The following is a 15,639-nucleotide window of genomic DNA, read 5'->3' as shown; positions in this document are numbered from 1 at the left end:
TGCCCAAGGTCAAGTGAATGTGCCTGGCAGGGGGCCCTACAGGCAGCTGAGGACTGTCGACCATCAGGTATTTCTCTCTCTGGAGAGACTGCACAGGGCAGGGGCTGGTGATGGGGTGACTGTGGAAGACAGGGATTTGAAGGCCTGGATCAGCTGTTCTAAGATGCAGGTGAAGAAACTCCTGCTGGGGACACTCCACTGCAAAGTGGCAGCAGCCACTGCGTGAGCTGATTCAATCACTACAAAGTTCCAGGGAAATGATGCACTGGTCTCACTGCTCCACAGCCCTGTAGCCCTGGGGTAGGTGCTTCTTCACCAAGTACTTTCAACTCTGGCCACAGCAGCAAAGCCTCCTTCTGCCTGCTAAACCCAAATCTCCCTTTTCATTGAGCAAACATAAGCAGCACCTCTAGGAAGAAGTACACTACTCAGTGGAGAGGGAGAGGGCCCAAGTTTCCCCACTCATCTCCACAGTCCTTTACTGGGGCTGGCAACACTCTTTTTCATCCAGTCTGGTGCACATTCTGCCTGGGAGACATCACAGCCCAAAGGGACACAAACTGCTCTTCCCCATCCTGCAAAGAAGCTTCTCACTGGCCTTTCCTGGAGGAGCAGAGACCAGCCAAGGTGGTTCCCTAAGCGTAACCTTTCCTAATGGAAGAGGCTCTTTGCCCGCTCAAGGCCTCTCACCTGGGGAGTGACACCCCTGCTCACAATGTAAAGCTCCACATTGTTAATGGAACCTGGAAGCCCAGTATCATGGAACTGGATCTGTCTCCATGATACACACAGCTCAAACCGAAAAAAAAAATACTCAACCAATCTGACTGCTTTCAGCTACACATCTGGATTTTTTGGACTGCAGAATTTTCCTCCATTCACATATGACTGCCAGAATGCAGCCAGACTTAGTAAAGAAAAACAGCAAAACAAATTCTGGCTGGCGCTTACTTCTCCAGGTCAGTCAGTTCCGCAGCTGCTTTGCTCTCCAGCATAGAAGACATCCGTGTAAAGAAAACTGGGTGGCAGGCTAATGAACCAACACCCCCAAAGGAATCAGCTGCAGAGTGGACACTCCTTGCTAATAGGCACTTTGTTCCAGTTGAGATTTGCAGGATTCATTTTTCCTCCTATAATGGAGATCAAATCGGGGTGCTCTACCACTAAGCTATAACCCCAGTCTTTTTTATTTTTTATTTTGAGACAGGGTTTTGCTGAGTTGCCTAGGCTGGCCTCAAACTTCGTGATCCTCCTGCACCAACCTCTTGAATAGCTGAAATTACAGACTGTACCACTGCACATGGTGAGGAATTGATTTTTTTAAAAAATTTTGCCTAACTTGATATATCTACTTGGATGTCCAGTAGGTATTTCAAACATCGATATGTCCAAAAGTGAGCTCTGATAGGATCACACCCCAACTTTTCCTCCTACAGCTCGCCCCACCTCAATGACTGTGCGGGTCCCTTCAGTGCTCAGGCAAGAAACTCTGGCGTCATCCTGGTCTCTCTTTTTCTCACATCCCACTTCCAATTCACCAACAAGTCTAGCTGGGTCTACTTTCAAGGTGTCCCCAGAATCTGAGCTCTCTACTCCACCTCTGCTGTGTGGTGCCACATCAGGTCTGCCTGGAGGACATGACCGGCCTCCCTGTGGGTCCTTTCTTTCTCCTCTGACAGCTTAATCTCAATAGTCCTTAGAGCAGCCTCTCAAAATCTGAAGTCAGATCACATCCCCCTTCTTCTTGAACCCCTGTAATGGCTCCCAACATCCTTGGGCATCTGCAAGGTCCTGTGTTCCCTGGACTCAACTCACTCTGTCCCGCCTCCCCTCCCCTTCGGCCAGGCTGGTGACTCCTGTCCCTGAAACACAGGTGCTTGCCACCCAAGGCCTGCAGACCTGCTGCTTTCTCTACCTGCTGCTATTCCCCGGATTTCCTCATGGCTCTCTCCTGACTTAGCTTTTACTCCAGTGTTACCCTCTCAGTGAAGATTTCCTTGTTCCCCCTCATCAAACACCTCAGGATTCCTAACACTTCTTAGCCCCATCCATGATTTCTTTCTTTCCTTCCTGGCACCTATTACTGACACATTATATATAAACTTGTTCATCTTGTCCTCCCAGTCCAGAGCGTGAGCTCTGTGAGATCCAAGATGTTCACCCACTCCGTCCAAGTGCTGGGACCAGAGCAGTACGTGGTGCCAAGTGAAGTCAGATCACATCCCCTTCTCAAGAAATGTTTATTGGGTGACTGAAAGCAGGACAGACCAGTACTTTTAACCCAAACACCCATTTTGAATGAGCCAAACTGGCTTACAAAATTAACAAACAAAAAATGAGCTGATTCGACGATGAATGATACAAACCAGAGAATGTGACCAAAGCCACTGAAATTCCACTCCTTACAGTGGTGACCTAAGAGATGGGCCCCAGCTGTTCCATTGAGAACAAGTAAAATATGAAAAAAATCATATTTAATATGGAAAACATGCTCTAGAGAGATATGCCTGACACAAAGAGCTGCTTTTGTCCTGTAGGCTTCTGCTGACATGGAAGAAGCAGCTAGAAACTTTACTGCACTCTCAGCCTATTCTAGGAGATGGTGGACCAAAGTCAAAGCATAGAGTCTTCCAGAAAAAACAGACATGATGCCCTGATCCCACTCCAAGCTGAGACCTCCAAAGCCTAACACTTCCAGGGTGAGGATGAGCTAGGAGAGACCAGTCCTACAGGCTGATTGTTCTCACCTGGAGCACTCACAGAACTACAAGCCTCAAACTGTCAAAAGTGGTCTCAGACTGACAGGGCCCTGAGTCCTGAAGGAGCTAACAAAACTCTTTCTGGAGGAAGGTAATGTCATCTTAAGCCACAATTTACTCCTATATATAAACTTTTTTTTTCTTTTTTCTTTTTGGTATCAAGGATTAAATCCAGGGGTGCCATCCCCAGCCCTTTTTTATATTTTATTTAGAGACAGGGTCTCACTGAGTTGCATAGCGCCTCACTTTTGCTAAGGCTGGCTCTGAACTTGCGATCCTCCTGCCTCAGCCTCCAAGCCACTGGGATTACAGATGTGCACCACCATGCCTGACCTACATAAACTTTCAAATATACTAAATGGCACACAGAGATGATCCAACACACAGAGAAACAAGACACCAAGGAGTAGGAACAGGCAGCAAAAGGGGAAAAAAGAAAGAAAGATGCCAAACAGACTTAGAAATAAATCTCAAGACACTGGAATGTTAGACACAGGCTATTATGCAACCAAGCTACTGTGTTCAAAGAACTAAAAGCCAGAAATTACAGTGGAGAAGCAGATCATATTAAAAACAATTCAAAAAATAAATAGAAATTCGACAGCAAATACCATTGAATATGTAGAATGTTTACAGCAAGCAGGGAATTGAACTTGGGGGGGAACATCATGACGTTGGTCATCTGACCTTAACTTCCAATAAAGACAGGGAAATAGGGAATGTTGAAAGTGGGGGTAAGCATTCATTTTACATGTTTATCTGCTGGCAGGAAAACAGCCTGTCAGCAGCCACAGAAGGATAGATTCCGAAATCCCAAGAGAGGGAGGTGAAAAGCAAGCTCTGCACAAGAGACTTGGTAAAAAGGGAAAGGAATAGAACCAGGATCCAATTTCATCCCCATCTGCACCCACAAACATGGAAGTATAACATTTATATGCTTTCTGGCAAACCCTCAGTACAGACCCCAACATTTAAACAAAACCTCCCAACTGCTTCCAGCTTGTGGGTTTGAAGTCTACTGGCCGAGAATAGGAACACTCCACTGTCTCACATAGAATCTGTCTGCTCTCCTCCCTATCAGGGATTCTCAACTCAAGTGATGCTAGAAATAACCATCACCCCTGCAACAAGCAGCTGTGTCACATCCCGTCCCCTCCCCCTCCCCCACAGCCTCCCCACACTGGCTGCTATCTTTACGCCACAGGACAGACAAGAGAAAAACAATTAGTCAGCCCGGGTTTTGCCCACTTTCCCCACCACCCATATTATTCAAAACACAATGACTGCAGAAAACAAGCTAGCTTTAGAGGCCAAGCAGGCACCTACAGGTCTGAAGGACTTGAAGACTTTTTCCAAGACTTCATGGAGTGTCTTCTTGCCGCAGGAGGAGATGTAATCCTGCGCTAGCTGCAAGAAAGGCAGGCAGTCCTCGCTCTCGCTCCACACGTGCTGCGTGCCCCCATGAGGGCAAGGAGAAAACAAAGACACACAGGTCATTATCCTCGGGGTGAATCACAGACTGCCATGCAGATTTTTTTTTTTTTAAATTACATGAACCTGAAGACGGCTCTAGTGCACAGTGAAATCCATATGTTCATTCTGGATTTGTTTGCCTGGAAGGGGGTCAGAAAATCTCTAATCCACAGAAGCCCCAAGCTCTGGTTCCTGCTCTCACCTGTTCTGTTCCCCATCTGCTCACAGGTAGCAAAGAGGTCAGGGGGGTGGACATTCCTCACTTGTGATTTCCACAGCTCACCTGCTCCAGCAGGCTAAGGGTGGTTTTAAGATGGTAGGAGAAGCCAGAGCCTTTGCCTTCAAACTCCTTAACTTTGCCTTCAGCTATGCTGAAGGATTAATTAAGCATAGCTCATAATCCGAACTTGGAACAAGATGTTCCTTACCCAGATCAGCCTGCGAGTGGGGGTGGTGGTAAATTTACTTTTTTTAAATGAAATGAACTTAAGAGAGCACAAAAAGTCCACAAGAAGTCAAAGGTTTGGGAAACAAAGGTTTGCTAAAAGCTGACCACCCTGAACATGCTCTAAGAGAGCACTGCACACGCAGAGAGGAAATGGGTTTTAAGTTTTATTTTATTCCTAAGGCTCGATAAAGTTTTCCTCCACATGAGCACATCTTAAAGGTGAGGCAAACCTCTCCCCAAACTGTGCAAGACTCTGGACTAAGCCCAAGAAGCAGGCTGGAGAGATCTGAATGCAGAAGCCCCAGCTCTGCATATCTGAGGAAGACTCTCGGGTAACAGGCTTCCAGGATAACAAGAAGTCTGTCAAGTACAAGGATCTGTTTCAATAACAGGTTCAACACTGATAAAACTGCATGAGGCCAAGGAGAGGGTTGGATATTTGGTGGACTGGAACAAGTTACAGGGGCTAGGCCACAGGGAATGAGATCTTTCTGGAGAAATGGCCAATGTCAGGTACACAATCGCCCCCCTTCTATTCATACAAATGATTAAAGAATCACCTAGAAAGTTATGCTCGACACTCAATAAACACATTTCATTGCCTTCCTTCTCACTGCAGGATTTCCAAGAACTAGATCTGCACACTTCAAATGCTCCCAGATCCAAGTGAGGATAACTAGGTGCTAACGTGCCATTTTCATACCCCAATTATCTGTGTTTCGCAGTTGTAAAGGTCCATTTCCAACACCCGCTGCTCTAATTCCAGCAGACTTCCAGAGCTTCCTCCTCAACCTAATAAAGACAACAGCCAGGCCCTCTAGCTTAAGAGAACAGCTTAAATGTTCTTCCCTATTAATTAGAGACCCTTAATGCTGTCAAGCCACTGAAATGTCACTTATGTAATAGTCTCTTACATTGTACGAAAGTCTGGTAGTACAAAGCACTTTTATATCCATTACCTATATCACTTGATTCTTAATTAACGGAGATTCAGCAAGAACAACAAAGGTCTACTCTATTAAGTTCTGCTCAGCATTCATTTCACCCTCAAATCTGTAAAGTTTCAGCTAATTTCAAATTAGGACCCAACCTGGAACTGAGATTAAAATCTAGCAACTCACAATTTGAAGCCTACCATCCCTAGACTTAGTGTCAAGGTTAGAAAGTGAAAAATTGAAATTTTATTAAGTGCTTGGCACAGTGCCAGGCTGGTACACAGTGTGTATCTGAGTAAGAACCTTCTTTCCACTTTTGCATCTGCAGGAGGATGGGGGAGAAATGTTGAACTTTCTGCCTTCCACATTGCTAAGGTGACTCAATGAGTAAACCAGATACCCGGTGTGACTTTACCCTGAATTCAGAAGTAGGTGGATCTATGAAAAACTGGTATACATACTTTTTTGTTGAAAGTGCATTTGGGCTTAAAAGTACAAAGTCAACAGAAAACCTTATAACTTAACAGAATTACAATGTATCCACTACCTCCTGGCCATCAGTTTATTCAGATAAGTGTTTGCAGGCATCTCTAACCTCAGGAAGAGATTGTTCATGCTGCAATGTCCATTACTCTCCTTTTGGAGTCACTTATTCATACATATGTTAGAGAAGGAAGACCTAAAACCCACCAAAGGGCCTTGTGCCCAATTTCCTTTATTTAACTCTCTACTTCTCCCTGGAGTCCCAGTTTTGTGGATTAAAACAAACAACCAAAAAAAAAAAAAATTTAACTGAATCTCTCTATCCATACACAAATCTAGGTGGACATGGCCACTTAAAAGACATCTCCATTTGCTGACTTCTATTGTATTATATCCACTGCAACTCAGAACAAAAAGTATTTCACTTTATTTAAGCTGTTTCTTTCCAAAACTAATGAAGGCTGGTGGCAAAGAGTCATAGGATACAAGACAAGCTGAACTGAAAAATAAGTCTGCAGTCAGGGGGAAAAAAGGACAAAGGTAAAATAATGGAAGGAAAATAAGCTAAAACTAAGAGTGAGAAGAGGACAAACAGAGGAAGATGTGCGGGCCTGGCCACTTGTTACAGATGGGACACAGAGCTGGTGCTAACGCTTTTTCTAAGCAGCCCAGGCAAAGAAAGAAAAATCACCTCCCATCAGTGTCCCCAGAGAAGACACCCAGGCACTTCAGGACAATCAACAGACAAAGGTTTGAGGGCAGAGGGTTATTTTCTCAGAAAAATAGAGGGGGTCCACATTAAAACCAAGGAAGGCAGAGAGAATGCTTGGGGGCAGGGCTGATGGCCCTGAGAACAGATTTGGTGGTCTAGTCTCATAGAAAGACAAATAGGTGGGCAAAGACTCAGAGTGCTGGGGCCACAAGGCATGGCCATAGTAACTCCAACTGGGAAAATATTTTAAGCATATAACCCAACACCCATCTTTGATTTCAATTCCCAAGAAATTCCAGTGCCAGGCTGGTACACAGTGTTGTAACAGCATGCTGCTGTTCTGGGTCACACTTTGAAAACCAGGCAAAGAGCAGAACTTTAGCTAATCCTATTTAGAGTCATAACGTAGGAGTGGTGGTACATTTAAAATCTTTCTGGAAGACCTCAAGCAATGCCATTATTGACTACAACCAATTCCAAATCTCATATTGGGGTAAGCTTTAGTGAAGTGGCATTCACAATAAGAGGCCCATATTAGTACAGGCAATCTGTGTCCCTTCTTTCTGTTAAGGTGGGAAGGAGTTTATTATAAAAGCTCACCCAGCTAAGAAAATAAAACCATGCCACCTATAAATAAGCAAATGAACACCTTTCCCTTTTCTACATTGTAGATGAGAATACCTAGTTTGTCAAAAAATGGTATTAAATCATTAAGGTAATTTGATCCTTCTTGTTTCGTGTATAAGCTGTGTGTTCCTACTATTCTAAATCCTGGTGGGCATGCTGCTGGGCCTCTGGGTGCTTAAGCTAGTAGTGGTTTGTGGGTGTTAAGAACACATACATTTCTACTCTCTGGACAGTTATCTGAGTCAGGGCCCTTGCTATGGGCCTCTCTCATTGTAGTGTAGTTGGTCTTTTTATCCACAATTCTGTATGTGTGGCTCCACATCCGTGTAGAATATCAGGAGAAAACTGTGTCTATACTATATATGTGAAAACTTTTTTCCTGACATTATTCCCTAAACAAATAGAGTATATATAACACTTATAATGTATCTTATATTGTATTACGCATTATAAGTCTATAGAAGAGAGTGTGTAGGTTGTATAAAAACACTACATCATTTATATAAAGAGACCTGAGCATCCTCAGATTTTGGTATCCAAGATAGGACCTGGAACCGGTCCATTAAGGAAACCACAGGTCAACTGAACAGATGTGTGAGTTTTCTGCCATTCTAAGTCCATTCTGAATTGGTGCAGCTTAATCCGGAACTGATTTCTGTCCATAGGACAGCTGAACATAAAAGCCACAAACCACCCAACATGATCAGATGTATCTAAGTAGAGCCTGCTCTTTGTGTCAACCATTAACCCATTTTACCACAGGCCAAACTGAGGCTCAGAAGGGTTAACTTGCCTGTGGTTATACCAGGAGCAAGGGGGAGAGCCAAATATCAAGCACATGCACTTTCAACTGTACTTTTCAAAATGTTTAACTGAGCCTCCGTCATCTATTTGTAAGTCAAGGAAGATGATTATATTCACAGGGGGGTTCTAAAGATGACAGGAATCACCTGTATACTGCCTCTCATTTAGCAGAAACCTAGTAAATGCTTATTACCACCTATTTAGATTCATATTAACATAACTTGATTCTCTTAGGTTTACCACTCCACAAACACAAATCACCTATCTTTTCTCAGAAGTGGCCTCTCTGTATGGACAATGCACAGCCCCTGCGAAGTGTCACATGCTGGCAAGCACCTTCGAATCACTACTCACATAAATCCTCATGGTGATTATGCAATGCAGGTATGCCTGACCCAGTCTGATAAATGAAGAAATTGAGGGTAGCTCTGAAGTAGAAGAGGAAGTCTTCTCTTTCCTATATACCACCACATAAACATGATGTGATCTCCTTTAAGTTATATAAGTTATATTTTCTCTCTCCCAAATGAAAAGGTTGTTATTTAATCAACTAACTAGTTGAGAATAGAGACATGCATAGACCACAAAGGGGGGAAATATACATATATACAATAAGCAAACACACATATATAAAGTCAAATCACACAGTCCTTCCATACAAAATCTTTTTAATTATGACAATGGTTATCTTTGCTTTTGAATTGAAGGAGGATTAAACCACCCAGAATTTTGAATCCAAGCATGTTTCTGATGAGCTGACAGAGGGGGTGGGTCAATAAAGGAAATGGCTCCTCTCTCCTGTAATCATGAGCACCCAGGCCTGGAGGGGCAGGGCAGAGGAAGGAAGAAGCCCAGCTGTGCTCCCAGGAAGGGATACACATGTGGTCACTCTGTGGGTAGGGCACTTGAGCGGCTGCCAACACTCCACCCACTCCTCAGGCCTGACTGAGCCTTGGACCTTCTGAGTTGCAGAGGAATGGGCACACCGGCCTGCCCGTGAGCTCTCACCAGGGCCCAGGGGCCCTTGCTGTCACACCTGTAAAGTTAGGCGGGGTGGCCTGGCCCTGAACTCCCTCCACAAAAGAAACTGGAGGGGTTTTGGTTTGGGGGCTTTCTTTGCGAAGCTGGGGACCTAACCAAGGGTCTCATGCAGGCTGGGCTGGCATGGCACCACTGAGCTGCAGCCCCACAACTTTTTTATCCAAGGTACTACCCATTCACAGGGAGGGGTCCCAGTCAGGGAGGCAGTCTGGAAAGGAACAACATGGTTGGGATGCCCTGTGAAGTGAGAGGGAAAGAGTGCACAAGGGACCCAGGAGCCATCAAAGTGAAGGGACAATCAAAATAGGTCCTTGCTTCTGGCTCTGAGCTACTGACGTGATCCTGCCTACAGCCACTCTACCTGGTGACAGAACAGGGATCTGGGCTGGGCTTCAGTCCTGCCTCTGTCACTTCTTAGCAGTGTACTTCTTAGCACTGTGGTGAGTACCTTACACTCACTGAGCCTCAATTTACTCAACCATAGGCAGTAATGATATCTACCTACCTCAAGGGATTTTTGTGAGGCCCAGGAACAAGTCACCCTTGAACTGCAACTGGATTGGATGCCCTGGATTGAATGGTCCAAGAGGAGGTGAGAGAGGCACCAAGAGACACACTATGGAGGGGCTAGAGTCTATCACTCTCGTGATGCTATGTATTCAACCTGAGGCTACAGTCCAGGTCGTTCTACTACTCTTTAACCATGGGTAAGTCAATAAACCTCCCAATACCTCAGTTTCCCCATCTGTAAAACAGGGATAATTATACAGAATACCTGTGACACCTTAAGATTCAATAAATTCAAATATGCAAAGTGTCTGGAACAGTGTCAGATACATAGTAAATTGAACATAAGTGGTGCACTGCTGACTCTTTGAAGTCTGATTCTTGAAATCTAACCTCTGTCTTCTACACTAGACTGTCACTTATCCACTCTTTTCCCCTTTTTTACAGTCCTGGCAATTGAATCCAAGGGTGCTTTACCACTGATCTACATTCTTTTTTATTATTTATTTTGAGACAGAGTCTCATCAAGTTGCCCAGACTGGACTTAAACTTGCAATCATGACCTCAGATTCCCAAGTAGCTGGGATTACAGGTGTGTGCAACCAGGCCCAGCTCATTCATTCATTCTTACAAATGTGTATTGAGCATATACCAATTATCTGACACTGTTCCAGGTACTGTGATACAGTGATGAATAAGATAAACAAGGTCTCTGCTCCAGGAACTTGTAGTCTAGTGGAGAACACAGAAAACAAAAAGAGGATATCCAGCCTAATGAGTGCTGATAAGAACAAAAAACATGAAATGAAGGAGGAGAGGTCAGGAAGGCTTCTCCCAGGCCTGCATGCCATAAAGAGCCAGTCATGTAAAGATCTGGGACAAGGATGTTCTAGGCAAGGAGAACAGCAAGGGCAAAGGCCTCGGGGCAGGAAAGAGCTTGGCATGAATGAGGCCAGAGAGATCAGTATAGTAGAAACACAGAAGTAAGCAAGTGAGAAGAATGATCCAAAAGGAGGTGAGAGAGGCACCAAGAGACACTTTATGTAGGGGCTGGAGGCCTGGGCGAGGTCTTGGGTTTTATTGCCAAAGGGAAGGGAAGTCAGTTTAGGTGAGGTGGGGAGTGGGTGGTGGCAGGTGGGTACTACAAGCATGGAGACAAGTTAGGAGATAAGATGAAAAATGATAGTGGCTGAGGCTACTGCGATAGTATGAGAGTACAGAAAAACAGGTGGACACTGCATGCTTTTTGAATGCAATTCTGGCAGAATTTTGGTGAGTTAGATTCAGAGAGTTGTAGAGTGAGGTTAAAGACCTCCTTTAGATTTTTGGCTCCAGGAACTAGATGGACAGTAGAATTTATAGAGCTAACAGCACAATGGGCTACCAGTATTGAGCACTTGTGCTTTCTCAGCCTACTTGTGCTCTTTGGAGAATAAGCCAGGAACTACATTCTCAAGCAACCCTGAAGATACTACTAAAACCTTGACCCCCCTTGAAGCACCAATCCCAAGTAACCTTGCTAGGGAGGTTACAGATGTTGAAGCTGTGGCATAGAGGGCACAACCCTAACCCTAACCCTAACCCTAACCCCAGGGCACACGGAGCTGGGACTTCTGACCCCAAAGTCTGTGCTAACCATTGTGCTACACTGCTTCTTAGCTAGGTAAACTGGCCCCAGGATTTGTATGCTAGACAGCTATGGCCCAGCAAAGAATAAGCCCTCAATAATTGGTTAAATAAAACAAATGTTGTGAAAATACCTTGTAAATTGAGAGATGGCTATGTAAATACATTAACAAATCTTTCAAATAACAGGGATTCCACTCAACTCAAATTTCTACTAATGCTTAACATATTTTCCTGGGAAAAAAAGGAAAAGAACTAGGGTAGGACACTCATTAGAAGCAAACAGTAATTGGACACACCTGGCCTCCAGGGGATTCAAGAAAAAATTAAGTTAAAAAAACTACTGCAGTTGGCATCTTGTCCATTATGGCTTCCAGAAACTTTTGAGAAAGTTACAGTCTACCTGAGGAATTGTTTTTTTTTTTTTTTTTTTTACTTCTCTCTTCTTATTTATCTTCCACCCCACCTTTATCTTCTTTATTCCATTTAAATTGTTAGTCAACATTTTCAATGTGGGTGGCCTCAGGAAAAGGGCCTAATACAAATAATGTTTCTGAATGATGATTTGACAACATCCCAGGCAAGAGAATGGACTTGTGCCTTCCTCGGTGTACTTGTGCTCTTTGGAGTCATTTCTGTGGTGTGTCCCCTGTAGTCTGGCTGTGTGGAACCCTCCCCATAAAATCCATGAACCATACCCAATTTCACACAGTAGGGAGGAGGAGGGGCACTAGAAAACTATGGAAGTTGAGAGCTGGGAGGGACTCCTAATCACAACCTAACATTTTACAGTTAGTTGGATCTTGATTCCCTTTCCACCTATCCCTGGGGTTTTTGCATACTTTTCCAATGGAGTGAATCCCAGTACAGTTAACCTGTGCTTACATGTATTAATAGCTTACTTGCTCTTCAAAAGAACCCTATGAAAGCCCACTTTACAGTTGAGAAAACTGAGGTTCTTAAAAAAAGAAAGACAAGCTCTAAACTCTGGAAAACAGGTCTCTGAATCCCAAATTTGTACAGCCCTTGCTTAAGAGAGACTGTCAAGGTGTTCTACCTACATGACTATCAGGGCACTGTTATTATTACGCTCATTTTGTGGATATATGGAAACTGGGCTCAGGGAAGGGCGTCTGATAATAGCCGCACAGGGAGCACTCAAATCTGGCTGTCACCCAAAGCCACCCCTCTTCCATGGTGACGCAAAACGGGGCTCAGGTGGGTTCCTCCCCTCAGCGAGGTGGGGATGGTGGGAGGGGCGTGCATTATCCGCCAGGCTTGCACCAGACTTCACCTCTCCGGGTCCAAAAAAGGCACTCTAGCTCTAACTCCTTCGCGAACTTCCCGCGGCTGACTGGGGCGCGCGGCAGTAAAAGCCACAGCCCAAGCTTTGTCTCGCCCCACCTGAGGAGCCTGCGCCAGGCCGCGCCTCTGCGCCGCCCCATCCGTCGGCAGGGACAGCAGCAGCGCCAGCTCCAGGCTCAGGCCGGCGACCACACGGTAACCCGCGTCCACAGCCGCCTCCATCTTACATTTGGGGACCATATTTATTCCCCGCGCTCACAAACACTTCATGGAACGCCATCCTCGCTTGGTCTCCACGCCCTTCCACTGCAACTTCCCTGCCCTCTGCATCCTCTTCCTAAACTGTCAGTGCCAAGATCCCAAGTGGGCTCAGGATGCGAAGTCGAAGGTATAGACACCGCAGGTTCAGGTCCAGGTCGCTCCTAGCCAAGGGTGTAGGGGATTCCCCTTCCCCTGGAAAAGCCAAAGGGGCTTCGGCATGGCCGCAGCCGCCTCCGGACCGACAGAATCCGCCCCGGTCACACGCACCTCACCTCGCTGGAGGCTCAAAGAGGAGCAATGGAAGCACGGGGAAAAGGGGGATAGGCGTGCCCGAGTGCGTGTATGTGTGTATGTGCGTGCGTGTGTGTGTGTGTCTGTGTATTGGGATGTATGCGCACGCGCGCGTGCGTTTTTAAGATCCAGGGTGTAATTCCGCAAAGAAGGTCCAGGAGATCGGGCATCGTTAATGTGGACAGAGGCTTTGTGTCCAAACAGGCGGCACAGGGAATAACAGGGAGGGGATTGAGGGTTCTCCCGAACCCGGCAATTGGTGGAGTTGTGTCTGCGCACTGGGAGGGGAACGGGATTCCTCACCAGGACGGGACGCCCGGGTGTAGGAAGCTCCGGACTTCGGATTCTTCAAGAGGGACCCAGTGCCCCAGCCCAGGTCCGTGCGATGCGGCTGACATCCCCAGGATGTTCGAAGCCAAACACAGCCCTTCAGCAGTGGGGTCGCGTTCTCAAAATAGCGTCCGCCGAGGGTAAGGGGTGGACTCCGGAAAACGCCACACCTCCCGCCCCAGTCCTGCTCCCCGGATCCTACGGGCGCCCAGCCCGACACCCACCCGCCCCACCCGGGGCGCTGACACCGCGGCGCCTGGCCCCGGGGCTTCCCCTACCCAGCTGGGAGCAGCGGGTGCGCAGCGGCCAGCGGGTTACGCCTCCCCACCGCGCGGAAGCTCCGGCGCAGCTACGCGGCCGCAGCGTCCACAGTCCCACCCGCTCCAGCGGTCCCTCCCCCCAAGCGCTCACAAAATTGTCGCCGCAGCCGTTGTCCGGACACAGCACGTAGAAGGAGACGCCGGGGTCGGCGTAGAAATCCATCCTGCGCTCGGTCTCCTCGGTGGCGATGAGCTCGAAGGGCGTGTTGGAGCACCATTTCTCCGCAACGTCGGCCAGCTGCTGGAAATCCATCGTGGCCCGCCGCGCCCGCCGCCGCTCCCTCCGCCTCGGCGCTCGCCGCCCGCCCCGCTCCCTCCGCCTCCCGCCGCCGCCCTCCTCGCTCCTCGGCGCCCTCCTCCCGGACGGGCAGCACTGCGCGACGCTCCGCTAGGCGCGGGTCCGGGGCGGCGGCGGGCCGGGCAGGCGGACTCCCTGCGGGTCCCTGGGCTCGCGCCGACGGGGACTGTTTACATGCGGTGTGTAACGGGGGCGGGCGGCGGCCGCGGACGGCGCGGCGCCGCGCCCGCGGCTCCTCCTCCGCCCCGCCTACCCCCGCCTCTTTCGGGCCGCGGGCGAGGCTGGCGCGGCCGGGGTGCGGGGCGCCTGGCGGGGCGGCGGGTGACTCCGCGGGCCGGCGGTTCTTCTCCTCCGCCCCCCTACCCCTTTATTTTTAAACGAACCGGAGCATCCCGGGGCCCTCGCCAGTGCGGGGCCGCCCCGGCCCGTGACGTCATGGACCTGGGCCAATCCCCGCGCCGCGGCCCGCGAGCCGGGTGACATCACAGCGCGGGCCCGGCCTCAGCCGCTCGGCAGCCTCGGGGAAAGCGGGCGACGTCCTGGCACTCCGTTAGCGTTCTGTGGAGTTAGAAAGTCCGGGAAGGGTTTTTCCGACTGCGATTTAAATGCCACGGCGCCTACAGAAGTGCAGATAACTTGAACCTTGTCTGAGGCAAATTGTAGAGGAGCTGAGAAAAATCTAAGGGAAACGGAGCTTTTCCTTTTACAAAGACTAAAGTTCTGTCTTTAATGTAAAGGAATGTCTTCCGTTAATGCATTTACCAGACATGGATATGAATGTCTATTTGGAAATGAAGGGGTTTTTTTGCGTTTTATATTTCTTAGGAATAAGTCTCATAAGTCTAGCTTTAGTATTATTCTGCTTGCATTCATATTGCATAACCTAAAATGGTCAACTGCTGGGTTGGAAGAAGAGAAAGCACACGGCCCAGCGACTCTACCTGTTGAATGCTCCCTGGCTGCCCAGGATCCGACAGACATTGCTGGATTACAGAAAAATGAGTCCTCACGCACAGAACTGAATGACTACCAGCAGAGAGACGTTAAATAACATTCATTCTACAAACTTTCAATCAGCGTTTATCCTTGAAGTGTGTCCTGTAGTGAGCATCGCCACTCTCAATGAACTGGTAAATCAACCAAGGGGCATTCAAGACATTATGAACCCACTGAACACACCTTGTACTCAATGGGCTAGACTTGATTCCGGAAAATAGTCTGCTTTGTATATTTATGGAGTAGGAATTTTTCCCTTGAACCCCCCCCCATGTTTAAATTAAAACTATGTTTCGGTAGCAAAACACCTCATATCTAAACCGTTAGAAACTCTAATTACTTTTTTGGAGGAGAAAGAGGGTAGGGCAGTGATGAGCACAAAGGCATCGGAGGCATTGCATCTTTTCTGATCTTTTTCCTGCT

The 15,639-nt window shown here is 47.4% G+C and overlaps 1 protein-coding gene across 3 annotated transcripts in view; it reads right to left on the bottom strand.

The window, feature by feature from the left end:
* Positions 1-14,402, bottom strand: part of Mturn (maturin, neural progenitor differentiation regulator homolog) — a 28,696-nt gene extending 14,294 nt beyond the window's left edge. For all 3 annotated transcript variants that reach the window (XR_003301927.2, XM_026401545.2, XM_026401544.2), the window contains exons 1-2: positions 14,014-14,402; positions 4,086-4,208 (exon numbers count right to left, since the gene is read on the bottom strand). Coding sequence is in view for 2 of the 3 variants with exons in the window: in XM_026401545.2 (XP_026257330.1) it covers positions 4,086-4,208; positions 14,014-14,175 (285 nt within the window). In the remaining variant the exon portion in view is untranslated. The remainder of the gene's footprint in view (positions 1-4,085; positions 4,209-14,013) is intronic.
* Positions 14,403-15,639: the final 1,237 nt, after the last annotated feature.

This window comes from Urocitellus parryii, chromosome 3, assembly GCF_045843805.1.
Source record: "Urocitellus parryii isolate mUroPar1 chromosome 3, mUroPar1.hap1, whole genome shotgun sequence".
NCBI classification, from domain to species: domain Eukaryota; kingdom Metazoa; phylum Chordata; class Mammalia; order Rodentia; family Sciuridae; genus Urocitellus; species Urocitellus parryii.
Note: the sequence above shows the minus strand (reverse complement) of the source record. Positions and strands in the feature narration are given on the sequence as shown.